Source organism: Monodelphis domestica, chromosome 3 (genome assembly GCF_027887165.1).
Source record: "Monodelphis domestica isolate mMonDom1 chromosome 3, mMonDom1.pri, whole genome shotgun sequence".
NCBI classification, from domain to species: domain Eukaryota; kingdom Metazoa; phylum Chordata; class Mammalia; order Didelphimorphia; family Didelphidae; genus Monodelphis; species Monodelphis domestica.
The window spans coordinates 275,801,968-275,815,450 of NC_077229.1; the positions used below are offsets into that span (position 1 = coordinate 275,801,968).

General features: G+C 34.6%; 1 protein-coding gene across 3 annotated transcripts in view; it reads left to right on the plus strand.

The window, feature by feature from the left end:
* Positions 1-13,483, plus strand: part of TTC39C (tetratricopeptide repeat domain 39C) — a 110,767-nt gene that overhangs the window by 92,677 nt on the left and 4,607 nt on the right. For all 3 annotated transcript variants that reach the window (XM_001362747.5, XM_007487605.3, XM_056823804.1), the window contains 5 exons: positions 962-1,071; positions 3,814-3,937; positions 6,394-6,491; positions 11,685-11,789; positions 13,157-13,195. In XM_001362747.5, coding sequence (XP_001362784.1) covers positions 962-1,071; positions 3,814-3,937; positions 6,394-6,491; positions 11,685-11,789; positions 13,157-13,195 — 476 coding nt within the window. The remainder of the gene's footprint in view (positions 1-961; positions 1,072-3,813; positions 3,938-6,393; positions 6,492-11,684; positions 11,790-13,156; positions 13,196-13,483) is intronic.

Sequence of the window (13,483 nt, forward strand, 5' to 3'; positions counted from 1 at the left end):
AGGCTCATGACAAGGCACTATGTGAAGTTCTTTGAAAAATAAAATGTAAAGGCTGGCCTCAGAGCCAGGAAGAGCTGGAATCAAATCTTGCCTCTGACATCCTGGCTATGTGACCATGGCAAGTCAAATTGGGCTCTTGGTGCTCTAGGCAGCCTTCTAAGACTATAAGTTGAGGAGACTGCCTCTCTGAACTCTCTATGGAGTTCCCTATGCCAGTGAAATCACAGGTTCATATCCGATTCCTGTGAACATTAAAAGACATACGAGAGAGTCTCTGTCTCAGATATTTTTTAATCCAGCACAGCAGACGAGATGAATATACAGACAGCAACAAGGACAAAATACCATAGGATTCATTCAGAAAAGAATCTCCTTTGATCTAAGGTTATAGGGGGAAGATAACTTACAGTGTTTAAGCTGGTCCATGAAGAAACGAATGAATGAACTTCACGTTTCAGCTCAAACATTCCACTTCCTTCCCAAGAAGTTCCCAGTACACCTGCCTTTACTTCTCTCTCTGTCTCTCTCTGTCTCTCTCTGTCTCTCTCTGTCTCTCTCTTTCTCTCTCTTCTCTCTCTCTCTCTCTCTCTCTCTCTCTCTCTCTCTCTCTCTCTCTCTCTCTCTCTCTCTCTCTCTCTCTCTCTCTCTCTCACATTCTTCTAAGGGTACTAGCTGTTTACATGTGTGGATCTCTTCCCCAGAATGTTAAAAGATATTAGAAAAGAGAGAATATGTCTCCTGTATTTAATATCCTCTTCAGCTGTGGGAATACAAGTGTTTACTCAGTAAATCTGTCTAATTTTTCTCAGTATGTTGCAGTCCTTTTATTAAATACTTGCTCTCCAAAAACATTTACTTCTATTTGTTTCCTCTTCTGCAATGTGGGCAGGATATGATGAAGTAGGCTTCCTTCAGTTACCAGTTCTGATATCCTAGAAAACATCATTGTGATTTCTTACAGTTTGTCAGGGAGCTACTGGTGATGTGGATGGGGCACAGGCTGTATTCAGAGAAGTTCAGAGACTTTTCAAAAGGAAAAACAACCAGATTGAGCAATTCTCAGTCAAAAAGGTATGCTATGTCAAATCTGGTATTTGATGGTTATGGTCATTTATAACCAATACTACTTTGGGGAGATATCCGATAATTACATTAAAAGACAGTGACATTAACTGGGCAAGGGGCCCCATGCCTATAATTCCAGCTTTGGGGAAGGCTAAAGCTAATAGATTCCTAGCATTCAGAAGTTCTGAGCTTTAATGAACTACTGAGTTTGTCAGGTATCCACACTAAATCCCACTTCAATATGGGGAGCCCCAAGAGCAGGGGATCCCCAAGTTATCCACAGATAATCTACACAAAGATTGTAGGAAGGGCTGGCAAATGCTGGGAAAGAGGTAGCAGGTACATGGTTTTCTAAATTGGAGAGCACAAAAAACATTCAGATCTTGTCTAAAGAGAAATGAGAGTGGGTCAGAATTGTTCACCAAAGAAGGCAGGATTCTAAGGAACAACCTCCCAAAGGAAATGTTAATCAAATGGAGTTATCCTGAGTTATGTGGCACTTACATTTATTTTGGACTTTACTCTCATTTTAAATTTATTAGGTTTGATAGAAGGTAATTTAATGAAATAATTAAGCATGGATTAGAATAATAAGAAGATATAGGTGGATGTAATAGAATTGAATAAAATAACAAAATCAATAAAATCATAGACCCCCTCCCCCAAATCTCACTTCAAAGATCCTATTAAAAATACAAGGGTTTTGCATTTTTTATGAGTTAAGATTATTTTTATCTATATTCCTAAATTGTCTATGTTTTAATAGTATGCCATGTGTAAATGAGGCAAATTTGCATGTATTCAAGATGTTAAAGAAAAATCCCTTAAAATATTATGTAGATTCAAATATATTAAATATACAATTATTAGAATGACTGTGATTCATGCTAAGCGTGAATTAGATACAGACATATCCTATATAAAACTACCTTAATTAACACTAAGTCATCATAATGTCCTTACTTTAGTCAGTCTTCAACACTGGATGTTTGACTTCCATGGTTTCAAGCATTCCACTGATTTTATTCATAGCCTCACCTTCACTTAGTAATCTCATTTTCACTTCACACTGGCAACTGTGTACATTCCTAGCTATGAACAATAGAGAAAAAAATGAGATGCCAAATTTTTTTTTTTTGTGGAGTGGCTGGTATCCTATTAGACATTTCGCTGGTCTTTTTTCATCTGACTGTTATAAAGAGCTCTATGTTGCATATTTTCATTGTTTAGTTTTAAAACTCAAGTTTTGTGTTGCAGTGATGTCCCTAAAGTGTAGTGTAAGTTCTTTGAGCTCTTAAACCTTGGCATAAAAGTCAGTGATGTGGCTTAGTAAAAAATGAATGTGTTAGATAAACCTCATGCTTCAATGTCCACAGATGTTATTGGTCTACCAGTTTGATATTAATAAATCAATAATTCATTATATATGCAAAAAAGAAGAAAGTATTTGTGGTACTGTAGACTTCAGGTGTTCTGAAAAGTGAACATTATCTGAAATCAATGGATTTTTTTAAATGAAATGTTAGTATAAAAGGTTACAGAATTCTAGGCAATTACTAGTGAGAAAAATGTTTTTCATGTTGCCAATTTTACTGCATTTTATAGGTTATTTCATGGTTACTGTGTTAGTAAAAATGCATATTATCAGAATTAATGTTTTGTTATAAAGAATTACATACAAAAAGTATATTTTTGGTAATCTCTAATGAAAGATTACAGTTTTTTATGATCTTGGGAACCTAATTCCCTATTTCCCATAGGTTTAATATTTTAATGTTTGTGTTTTTTACTTTCACACTGTTTTGTTGTTATTTTTAGGAATGCTACCAAAGCAAAAGTTAAGGACTGACTATACATTAAAACAAAATGTTGCCCCAAGTGGGAAACTTATTTTAAAATATCTTTATCATTCTCCCCAAAATAGCCCAATTTAGCTAGCCCTCTCTTATATGTTATCTACCTCTCTGACCCAGATGCATTTTTTTATTTTTTTAAAGATATTTTTCCATGCTTCCATGATTCATTTTTTTTCCCCTTCCCTTCTCCTTCCTGTCCTCCTGGAGTCAACAGTCCCTTCCACTGGATTATACAAGTGTTATCACTTATACCTATTCTACATTTTTAATTTTTGCAATAAAACAAACTTTTAAAACCCAAACCTCAAATCATATACCCATATAAACAAATGATAAGTCATATGTTTTCTTCTGTTTCTGCTCCCACAGTTCTTTCTCTCAATGAGGATAACATTCTTTCTCATAAGTCACTTGGGATTGTCTTGTAGGAGCAAAGTTCATTACATTGGATTGTTCCATAGAGTTTCACTTTATGTGTACAGTGTATTCTTGGTTCTGATCAGTTCACTCTGCATCACTTCCTGGAGGTTCTTCCAGTTCAGATTTAATGGAGCCACAAGCAAACATTATGGGAAAACCAAGCTCTTGATGAATTTATGGAAAGTTTACCATCTAGAAGTAGGTGACTCAGTGCATAGAGATGATATATTTTAGAGACAGAGAATTACAGGTCATGAAAAAGGAGGGTGTTTTCCCCTAGAGATCCCTTAACCTCTAGTTTAAAATCTTATCATTTAGCTTTATTTTCCTCATCTGTGGATGTTAAAAATAGTACCTACCTCCTAAGATGGTTGTGCTGATAAAATCAGATCATATTTAGAAAGCACTTTGCAAATTTTAAAGCAATGGATAAATATTAGCTATTGCAATTTACCATTTTAATAATTTACAGGCAGAGAGATTTCGTAAGCAAATCCCTACCAAAGAGCTCTGTGTGCTAGCATCCATTGAAGTGCTATATTTGTGGAAAGCCCTTCCAAACTGTTCTTTTCCCAACCTACAAAGAATGAGTCAAGGTAAGAGATTTTTTTATGCCTTGCTTTGTTTTTCCAGTGATGTTTTTTCCCCCTCCTATTTGTTATTAATATCAGATTCAGACATGGCAAAGATGTTTTTCTTAGATAAAAAATATGGTGTCTAAGAACATTTAATAGAAAGCAATAGAAGAAATTAGGATATTAGAGATAAGATGTACATGTATTATCAGAAATACATGGTGGCAAAATTTTATTTACTATAGATATTATATTTGTAATAAATTATTTGGGAATGTGTTATAAATCCATATTTTTCTGTCTATCTGTTAAAGAAACGGGACATAAATGTTATTGCAATCAGTTATTAGATCTTAGTATGTAAAACTTTTTACATGGATTAAAAAGGAAAGGACCAGACTTTTTAAATGTAGTAGTAGTTTTTTGGATGTTTTGTAAATTTAAAATGACTTTTAAGTTATCTTTAGGGGTTAATTAATTTAAATTAGAACTTCAGAAATATTACTACAAAATGAGATGGATTTAAAAAAAAAAAAGAAACATAACCAGAACTCAAACATCCAGATTCTTCAAAATTGTTAGCTTGAAAGGTTCTACACCCTAAGCCAATGATGCTGCCATTGTACATTTTAGAATGACCACTTTTGCAATGGCTTTTGAAGCCTGCAGCTTATTCTTTGGAGAAGCTTCAATGATGGGGAATAAAAAGGTACATTTGATTTTCTCAAATGGCTCAAAGTCACCTAGAACTAAATTTGATGAATAAAGTGGTTATTAAAACTGGATAAATGTTGTTTGGGGTTAAAGTTTTTTTAAAAAGTGGTGACTAAAGTAATGAACTTGATTTTCTTATGATAGGATGCTGGGCCCGAGGCTAGGAGACTTGGGTTCAAACCCTACTTCAGACACTTCCTAGATGTGTAACCTTAGGCAAATCACTTAACCTCTTTCTCCCCTCAGTTTCCTCAGGGATAAGAGGAGAATTATAATATCACCTATGTTGCAAGGCTTTTTTAATATCAAATGAGATATGGGCAGCTAGATGACTCAGTAGATAGCCAGACCTAGAGTTGGGAAGACCTGGGTTCAAATATGGCCTCAGACACCTCTAACTATGGAACCCGAGGCTGATCACTTAACCCCAGTTGCCTAGTCCAGTCCATATCACACTTCTCCCTTGGAACTGGTACTTCATCTAGATTCTAAGACAGAAATTAAGGGTTCAAAAAAAAAAGCCTAAATGAGATAATATTTGTAAAAAGCTATTAGCATATTGCTTGTCACATAGTCCCTACTATATAAATGCTTATTCCCTCCCCTTTCCTTACATGTCTCACAAACTGGCTCTGAAGTTATATACAAATGTGGGGCTCCTAAAATTGTTTTGAATATTGGCAGGATCATTGAAATAAGTTTATAGCTACTTAAGTACAAGGTCCAATATGTTTATTTTAAAATGAGTCACATTGATTTATTATAATCTCACTTATTAAAATGAAGACAATATAGAATCTGTAAAAATATCCCCCTAATAGGGGCAGCTAGGTGGCTCAGTGAGTGACAGCCAGATAGTCCTGGGTTCCAGTGTGGCCTCAGATACTTCCTAGCTGTGTGACCCTGTGTGACTTGATCCCAATTGCCTTGCCCTTAATGGGCTTTTCTGTAAAATGGAGGAGATTGAGTTAAATTCCCTCTGACATCTCTCCTACCTTTAAATCTATGATCCTCTGGCTTCAACTTCCCTGTTGAAAAATCTTCAGGAGATTCTCCTTATTTATAGAAAAATTCAAACTCCTTATCTTGAAAGACATTCAAAGCCTCTGTTTACAAGCTTATCTCTCAACAAGTAGGAATTCAAGAATTCCACCTTTTTTTTGTTAAACTGTATTTATTACTTCCCATATGTTCCCTACATCCTGCTTTCTTTTTTCATCCTGTCCCTTTGCCTAGAAATTTCTTTTGATCACCTTTGTCTATTGCAATCCTATTTTTCTGGGCTTAGTGGCAGGAAGAATTGAGTTCAGATACTACCCCGGACCCTTACCAGCTCTTACTCTGGGAAAGTGACTTCTTGCAGTCTCATTTTCCTCAACTATGAAATGAGAAGCTAAAGGATTCAGTGGCCTCTAAAAACCCCATCTAGCCTTAAATTTGAATTTTTGTGGTTCTTCAAGGCTCAACTCAGATATCACATCTGCCATGAAACTTTCCGTGATCTTCCTATCCAAGGCAGAGAAGTCTTGTCTCAGTCTTCAGAATGTCCATAGAACTTCATACATTTCTTAAAGTATTTGCTACATTTTATTTTATTTTATAGTGTGCACTTGTGAAGTTCAGCAGTAAAATCTTTGTTAATTCTTAAGATATCTGTATATTGACAGATATCCCCAAAAGGTGAAGTATTTGCCTAAAATTATGATGATACTTAAAAGTCTTAGTTGTCCTTCCTCCCATAATCTCCTTCTCATTTCTCTAAGCTTGCCACGAGGTCGATGATTCATCTGCTGTTGGATTAAAAAATTTGCTTCTTGGTGCCATACATAAATGCTTGGGAAATTCAGAAGATGCCATTCAGGTAACCTGCTAATGTTTCTGACATAGCACCCCCCCCCCAAAAAAAAAGTTCCAAAATGTGTACTTGGGAATAACAAAAAATGAAGTGTTTAAAATTTAAAAACAAAACCAAATTACATCATTTGTGTGTATGTGTGTAGTCCCCAGACTTCCTAAGAGTTATAATTAACAGTAAAAATGTCTTTTCATACACTGTAATTTATATTTTATTAAAAATAGTACTTTATGAGGGTCACACCCAAGCTGGCTAACAACAGAACAAGTTTCCTTGCAAAATTCCTTCAGACAGACCTAGAAAATGTAACACAGTGAATCCTGATAGGAAAATCTGTGAAAAAGTCACATTTTTCTAGCCCAACTCATCATAGGAAAAAGAAACCTATAGGTTCCTCCTTCATGGAACATTCCAGTATAGGGAAACACTTTGCACCCGGAAAGGCAAAGGTTCTGGACCCATAAGAAGGCACCCACACCGGAGAAAGAGGTAAACTGGTAACTCCCCCCCCCCCTCCAGTTTTGATTCACAGATCATTGGCAGGGATGGCTGTGCCTGCCTTTATTCTGAAGTAAGCAGCAGCTGTATGACTCAGATCCCAGGAGGGCAAATCAGGATTTCAGTTCCAGCTTCTAGCACAAGGGTAAAAATCTCAGAAAAGAGGAGGCACTGTGATTCTGTTACTCTGAACCAGCAGAGCTTCTCAGTAGGCTAAGAGGAGCTTAGACCAGCAGCATCTACTCTTGCTCAGACCCATTCTCAGGTCACAAACTTATAGACTTCAGACCAGGGAACAGCAATCAAACTTTACCCTGAATTGAACCTCTTTATGAGCACAGAAAGCTTGCAGGTCCTCAATCTGATCTATCCCTACAATCTTAGAACAACATAACAATCAACGCCATAAGATGAGCCCAGACTTCCTTTCCAAAGTGCCCTAACATCAAGTTCAGAGTTAGGAAGTAGTCTGGAAGAAGGAGTAAACAGAAGAAGAATTGTGCTTAAAAAAAAAAAGGTTTTATGGTGACAGGGAAACTTAAGTCACAAACCTAGAAAAGAATAACTTCAAAATATGTACAAACCTCAAAGAAAAACAGTCCTTGGTCACTGATTTCCACTATAATTCCTGGAAGAAATGAAACAAGAACTTAAAAAAATAAAAGAATGAATGTTTTTCTCAATCAAATGAGAACACTACAGGGGAAAAAAGAAAAAAGAGAGCTGTAGAAGAAAGAAATTGGAAGGAAATTAACAGGAGCAGTTAGATAATACAGTGGAGTTGGAAGGACTTAGGTTCAAATCTGTCTTCAGACACTTCTTAGCTCTGTGACCCTGAGCAGGTCACTTAATATCTTTTGCCTAACCCTTGCCTTTCTGTCTTAGAATTGTTACTAAGACAGAAAATAAAGGGGTTTTGGTTATTTTAAAGGAATTAATAGTTTGGCATATGAGGTACAACAAAAGCTGTTTGCTCAAGTAGCTAACTCTAAAAATTGTAATGGACCAAAATAGAAGCTAGTGATTCCATGAGACAAGAAGAAATATTAAAATAACTAGAAACACAGAAGCAGTGTAAGACCTCCCATAGCAAAAACAAACAACCTAGAAAACAGATTGAGGAAAAAAGAAAATTAAGAATAATCCAGCTGCCTGAATGTTACAACCAAAACAATAGCCTAAATATCACATTTCAAGAAATCTTAAAGGAAAGTTGCTCAGATTTCTTAGAACCAGAAGGAAATGGTGTGGAGGGGAGAGAAGGAAGGTTAGGAGAAACTGCCTTATCCAGGGTGTGTAAGAAGACATTTATACAAAGAGGGACTGATACTTCTAAATTTGAAGTGATAAAAGGAGGCAAGAATATACACACCTGATGAGTAACAGGAATACAGTCCACTTGACAGGGAGGTAGAAGAGAATGGGTTAAAGAGGTAAGAAGGAATTGGAGGGATTAGTCCTAAGCAAAACGGACTAAGGATGTACAAAAAAAAAGTGTAGCACTTTTTGAAGTAGCACAAAATGAGGGTGCCCATAAACCAGGGAGCAACTGAACAAATAACAGAATGAGTGATAGAATAGCATTGTGTTATAAGAAATGAAGGAAGGAATCGTTTTAGAGAAACTTCAAAAAAACCTATGATCTGATGCAGAGTAAAATGAACAGAACCACAAAAACAATTTCTACAAAGATAACAAGATGGTAAAGGCAAACAACTTTGAAAGAATTAGGAGTTCTTATCAAAGTTAGGATCAACCATGATTCCAGAGGATAAATGATGAAACAAGCTACCCTACTTCCGATGGAGGCTGCAGGGCAGATTTGAGAATGAAACATTTGGTTTTGGACATGGCCAGTGTGGAAATTTATTTTATTTGACATACGTGTTTGTAATATGGATTTTGTTTTAATTTCATATACAGTTGGGGTGTTGTCATGATGGGCAGAGAAAAGGTAGATTTTTGGTGATTAAAAATATAAATTTATACAAATACCTTAAATTTGTAAAGTGTTTTATAGTTGCTAAAGTGCTTTCAACTGTGTAATGTTGTTAATCTTGAAAAAAACACTGTGAGGTAGGTAGGTCAGATAGATTTTCATTTTACACAAAGGGAAACAGGTTGTTATTGTGTTACTTGTCCAAAATCATATGGTTTAGTAAATGATTGATTATGGAAGTTTTAGAGATGCTGTTTTACAGTATACATCAATATGTTCTGATACAGTATGTTACCAAAGATACAATAGTCCAAAATGAAAAAGATTGAAAGTGAAATTTAGAAGGAAGTAGAAAATTTTGATACCGGAGTAATATCCTATGACCCAAGTTAATACTTAAATTAGCATAAGTCAAAATATGCTTTTGCCTACTGTTCCAGTTCTCTTTCTGCAGATAACATAATAGAATCATCACTGTTTGAGATGGACTAGTTGGTGATAAAGCAGATTGAATAGCTTCTGCAGATAAACACAATATATAGCTTATAAATAGATCTGTGAAAGCATTTTTTTCTCACTTGATTTTAGTTTTTCTAAGACATAGATTCCTAACATTAAATGAGATCATTCTCAGGTAAGTGTTAATATTCAGTACCCTCGAGGCTTTGACTTTAAATTAATTCCTTGTCTATTACACTTAAGGAATATTCTATTTTAGACCAGAGTATGTAGCTTTTAAGATTGTATCTGTTGCCTGTGACAGTCCAGAAGACAAAAATACAAAATGGCTTGCAGAATGGTATTCTTTTTGCCTCTGCATTGGTGATAGAATAGATTAAAAAAAAAAAAGGTCAACAGAGGGCACAAAACACACAGTGTTTAGATTGTAAGAACTAGCTTAATTTTTAGTGTGAATCCTTGTACAGTGGCCAACAAGTTGGCATACCTTTGGAGGAAGTGTAATGAAGGAGATTTTGGGCTTTTAATCAGAAGTCTCATTCCTATGTATTTTGAATTCTTTAAAAAAAGAAAATGTGGAAATTTCTGGATGAACATCACAAAAAATTAAATTGAGAGGTAGATTTTTGGTGATTAAAAAAAAGCAATTTTAAAGTAGTACCTTAAATTTGTATAGTATTTTGCTTTCATCTGTTTAATCTTGAAAACAACACTGTGAGGCAGGTCCTACCTCAGGCTCCACTGTGTAAGGGTGAAAAAGGGGTTAATTATGAAAAAGGTTGGACTGGATTATATTTAAAATAGGGTTGCCAGGAATTTAATTTATAAAAGCAGTTGCACAAAGGAGAAGCCAGTTCAAAGTACACATAGAAGAAATACATTCTATTTTTTAAAAACCTTTTGTCTTTGTATCAAGTCTAAGATAGAAGAGCAGCAGTCTAGCTTAAGTGACTTGTCCAGGGTCACACAGCTAGAAAAATATTTGAGGTCACATTTAAACCCAGGTCCTCCCAATTATAGGCATCATGCTCTAGCTGCCCTAAAGAAATGCATATTTAAGGAGACCTAATTCATAATTATTGAAGGTTTGATCTTCATGTTAGTTGAAATATGGGAAAGAAATTATTTCACAAGTCATTCATTGACATTATCCTACAGAAAGGTGGTCAGGGACTAAAGTCTCAATAGCAGATTTGTGGGAGGATATGGACAAGCATAATACAAAGTAAGAAGGCAGAGGTAGTTTGTGATCTAGGAGTGGAAGAGGAACAGGCACTAATATAGCTTCCACAAGGTGCCAGGCACTGTGCTAAGGGCTTACAAATATCTCCTATAGCCTCACAACAACTTAGCAAATTAGAGGATGTTATTATTCCCATTGAATAGTTGAGGAAACTGAAGCAAACAAAGGTTTAGTGAGTTACCCAGTTTCATACAGCTAGCTAATATGTGTGTGAAGCTGACTTTGAACTCTCTTCTTCCTAACTACAAGCCCAGTCCTCTCTCTACTGTTCCACATCATTGCCTCAGCATTGGTTATATCATCTTATCAAGTATCCCTTCCACATCATGACTATATGATACATGCTGTATCGTGGGTCAGTATAAGAAATTAAATGACAGTTTTGGGGACGTTTTGCAGAAGCTGCAGATGACAATCAGAGGCCAGCAAATGGCTCAGAACAAGATTAGGAACTTATTTTCACTTAATGTTGACATATATATAATCTATGATTAAACATTTAATCCAAATTTTATAATAAGCTACAGCAAACACTTCATTAAAGAAAAAGAAAAAACTCAGACTTCTTTTCTAGTCTAAAGGAGGGCTAAAAATTTTACACCAATTTCTCAGATTGTAGGAGCACCATGCCACAGTTGCTTTGTCCTAAATAAGAAATAATAGTGTAACCTAAAAAAGATAGGAGGTAGGCTGATTTAATGGGAATAACACTAGATTTGTTTCCAGTTCAGAACAAGTCATAGTCTCTCTGAGGCTTACACACTACCGTCTCTAAATGCCTCAAAACCTGTGATTAGCCTAGGAATGGGCACTATAGTATGTACATTTTTGCATGAAGGAACTTGGTAGAAAAGGAGGTGAAAATTTCAAGTCTTTGCAACAAGATTTGAGAAAGAAGGTGATGGAGACCTTGAAGTGAGTCAATAGAGCATAAGAAATAAGGAGGGGGGTAAGAAATATAGAAAGCCATAGAATAGAGAAAAGCAGATCCAAAAGAAAATTTTGTTCAGCTATAAATGTAAAAATGAATCAACCTAAATACCATTTATTTTATTTACAGTTCTTTCAGAGAGCTGTCAAAGATGAGTTATGTCGTCAGAATAACTTATATGTTCAACCGTACGCCTGTTATGAGCTTGGCTGTCTCCTTTTAGATAACCCAGAGGTAAGAGAATATACTTTATTTGATTAATGTTAAGTGAAAGTGTGCAAGGGAGTAGAACTAAAGCAACCTTTATTTGAACTAAATTAATTAAGTTAAAGGATAATTATTCCATTTTTTGTATTGAGTTCTCATATTTTTCTTTTAAGTAAAATTTACATCTCACTTAATTATTAAATTTTAGTTCTCAATATTGGCTAATGCTTTTCCTTTCTCCAAACTTCCAAGAATCTAATCTTTAGAAATAAGCAGTAAATTATTTCTTATTTGCTCATTTCTAACTAAGTATGTATTTCCTTTGGAATTGGAATGATAAATAGTACATTTTGGTCAATGGTAGTCCATTTTGAGATATTATCATTTGTGAGTTTCAAATCGGTATAGAATAGGGGACAGTAATGTTAGACACTGCTAAGCCATACTTATCTGACCCTAATTTACCTTATCTTATTTTGGTGCATAATATTCTTAGTACTTTTGAAAGTTAATTACATGTTAAATTATTTAATGAATCCTTATCTTCAGTAAATTCAATTGCTTCTTTAATATGAAGATTTTATAAATCTTAGTTTAAGGTAGGAAAATTGTGGCACTGCTCCTGTCTTTTCCTAATTTGAGTTATAATGCTAATAATTATCTCTTACTGGAGATATCTGTATTTTTCATTCAAGGAAATATTTAAAATTTTACATTTAAATACAGTTTTATAAATTTGGGACAATAGAATGGAATCTTACTTCTTTTCAAAACATTTGTAGTCTTTTCCACAATGAACTTTTATCTTCCAAAGTTATTTTCAAAAGACAAGTGCTAGTCTACTTAATAATTTGATTCCCAATATGTTTCATTAAAAATTAAAATTACTGGATATGGAACTGTCAGTAATAATCTTAGCTTTTGGTGTTTGTTTTTTTTATTCAACTATGAACTTTTAAACAAAAATCTTAAGGTATATGAAAATTATTTATTAACAGACTTCTTATATATTATATTATGAAGGAAAAGTTTCAATTAATTCATATGAGCAGTTGACCCAACCTCTTTTAATTATAAATTTAGACAAATGGCAATGTTTATATAAAGGTTATAAATTAAAAACAATAAAACTGCCTGAGAGGATGAAATAATTGTTGTCAGAGTGTGTAGGGAAGGCTTGAAAAATTTATGCTTCCTTAATAATTATATTTCATTCTTAATGCAGTATATTATTTTTAACAGTTTAACAAACATTTTAAAAAATCTTACTATGTGCCATTTAGTTCTGAGCATGGTGTAGTAATGTTAACTGTTCTACTTTGTATACATTTTCAGTTAAAATATCTTTTTGCTCTGACTAAAATTTACAAAAATTTTTTCCCACTTTATTATAGACTGTGGCAAGAGGTAGAACTCTGCTTTTACAAGCAAAGGTAAAAATACTCTAGTTCTCCCTGCTTCTACTTTCCCCTTTCAAAAAGATAAAAAAATATTTTTTTTAGTTTAAAATTGAGTGTTAATTTCCAGAAAGTTATTATGTAAAAGTGGGGGGTAGGGCATAATAGAGACCTGATACAATGAACATTTATCATTCAAAATCTTCCTGGTAGGGCCAGGTAGGTGGTTCAGTGGATTGAGTGCCAGGTCTGGTTTTGGGACATCCTTGGTTAAAAATCTAGTCTCAGATACTTCCTAGCTATGTGACTCAGGGCCAGTCATTT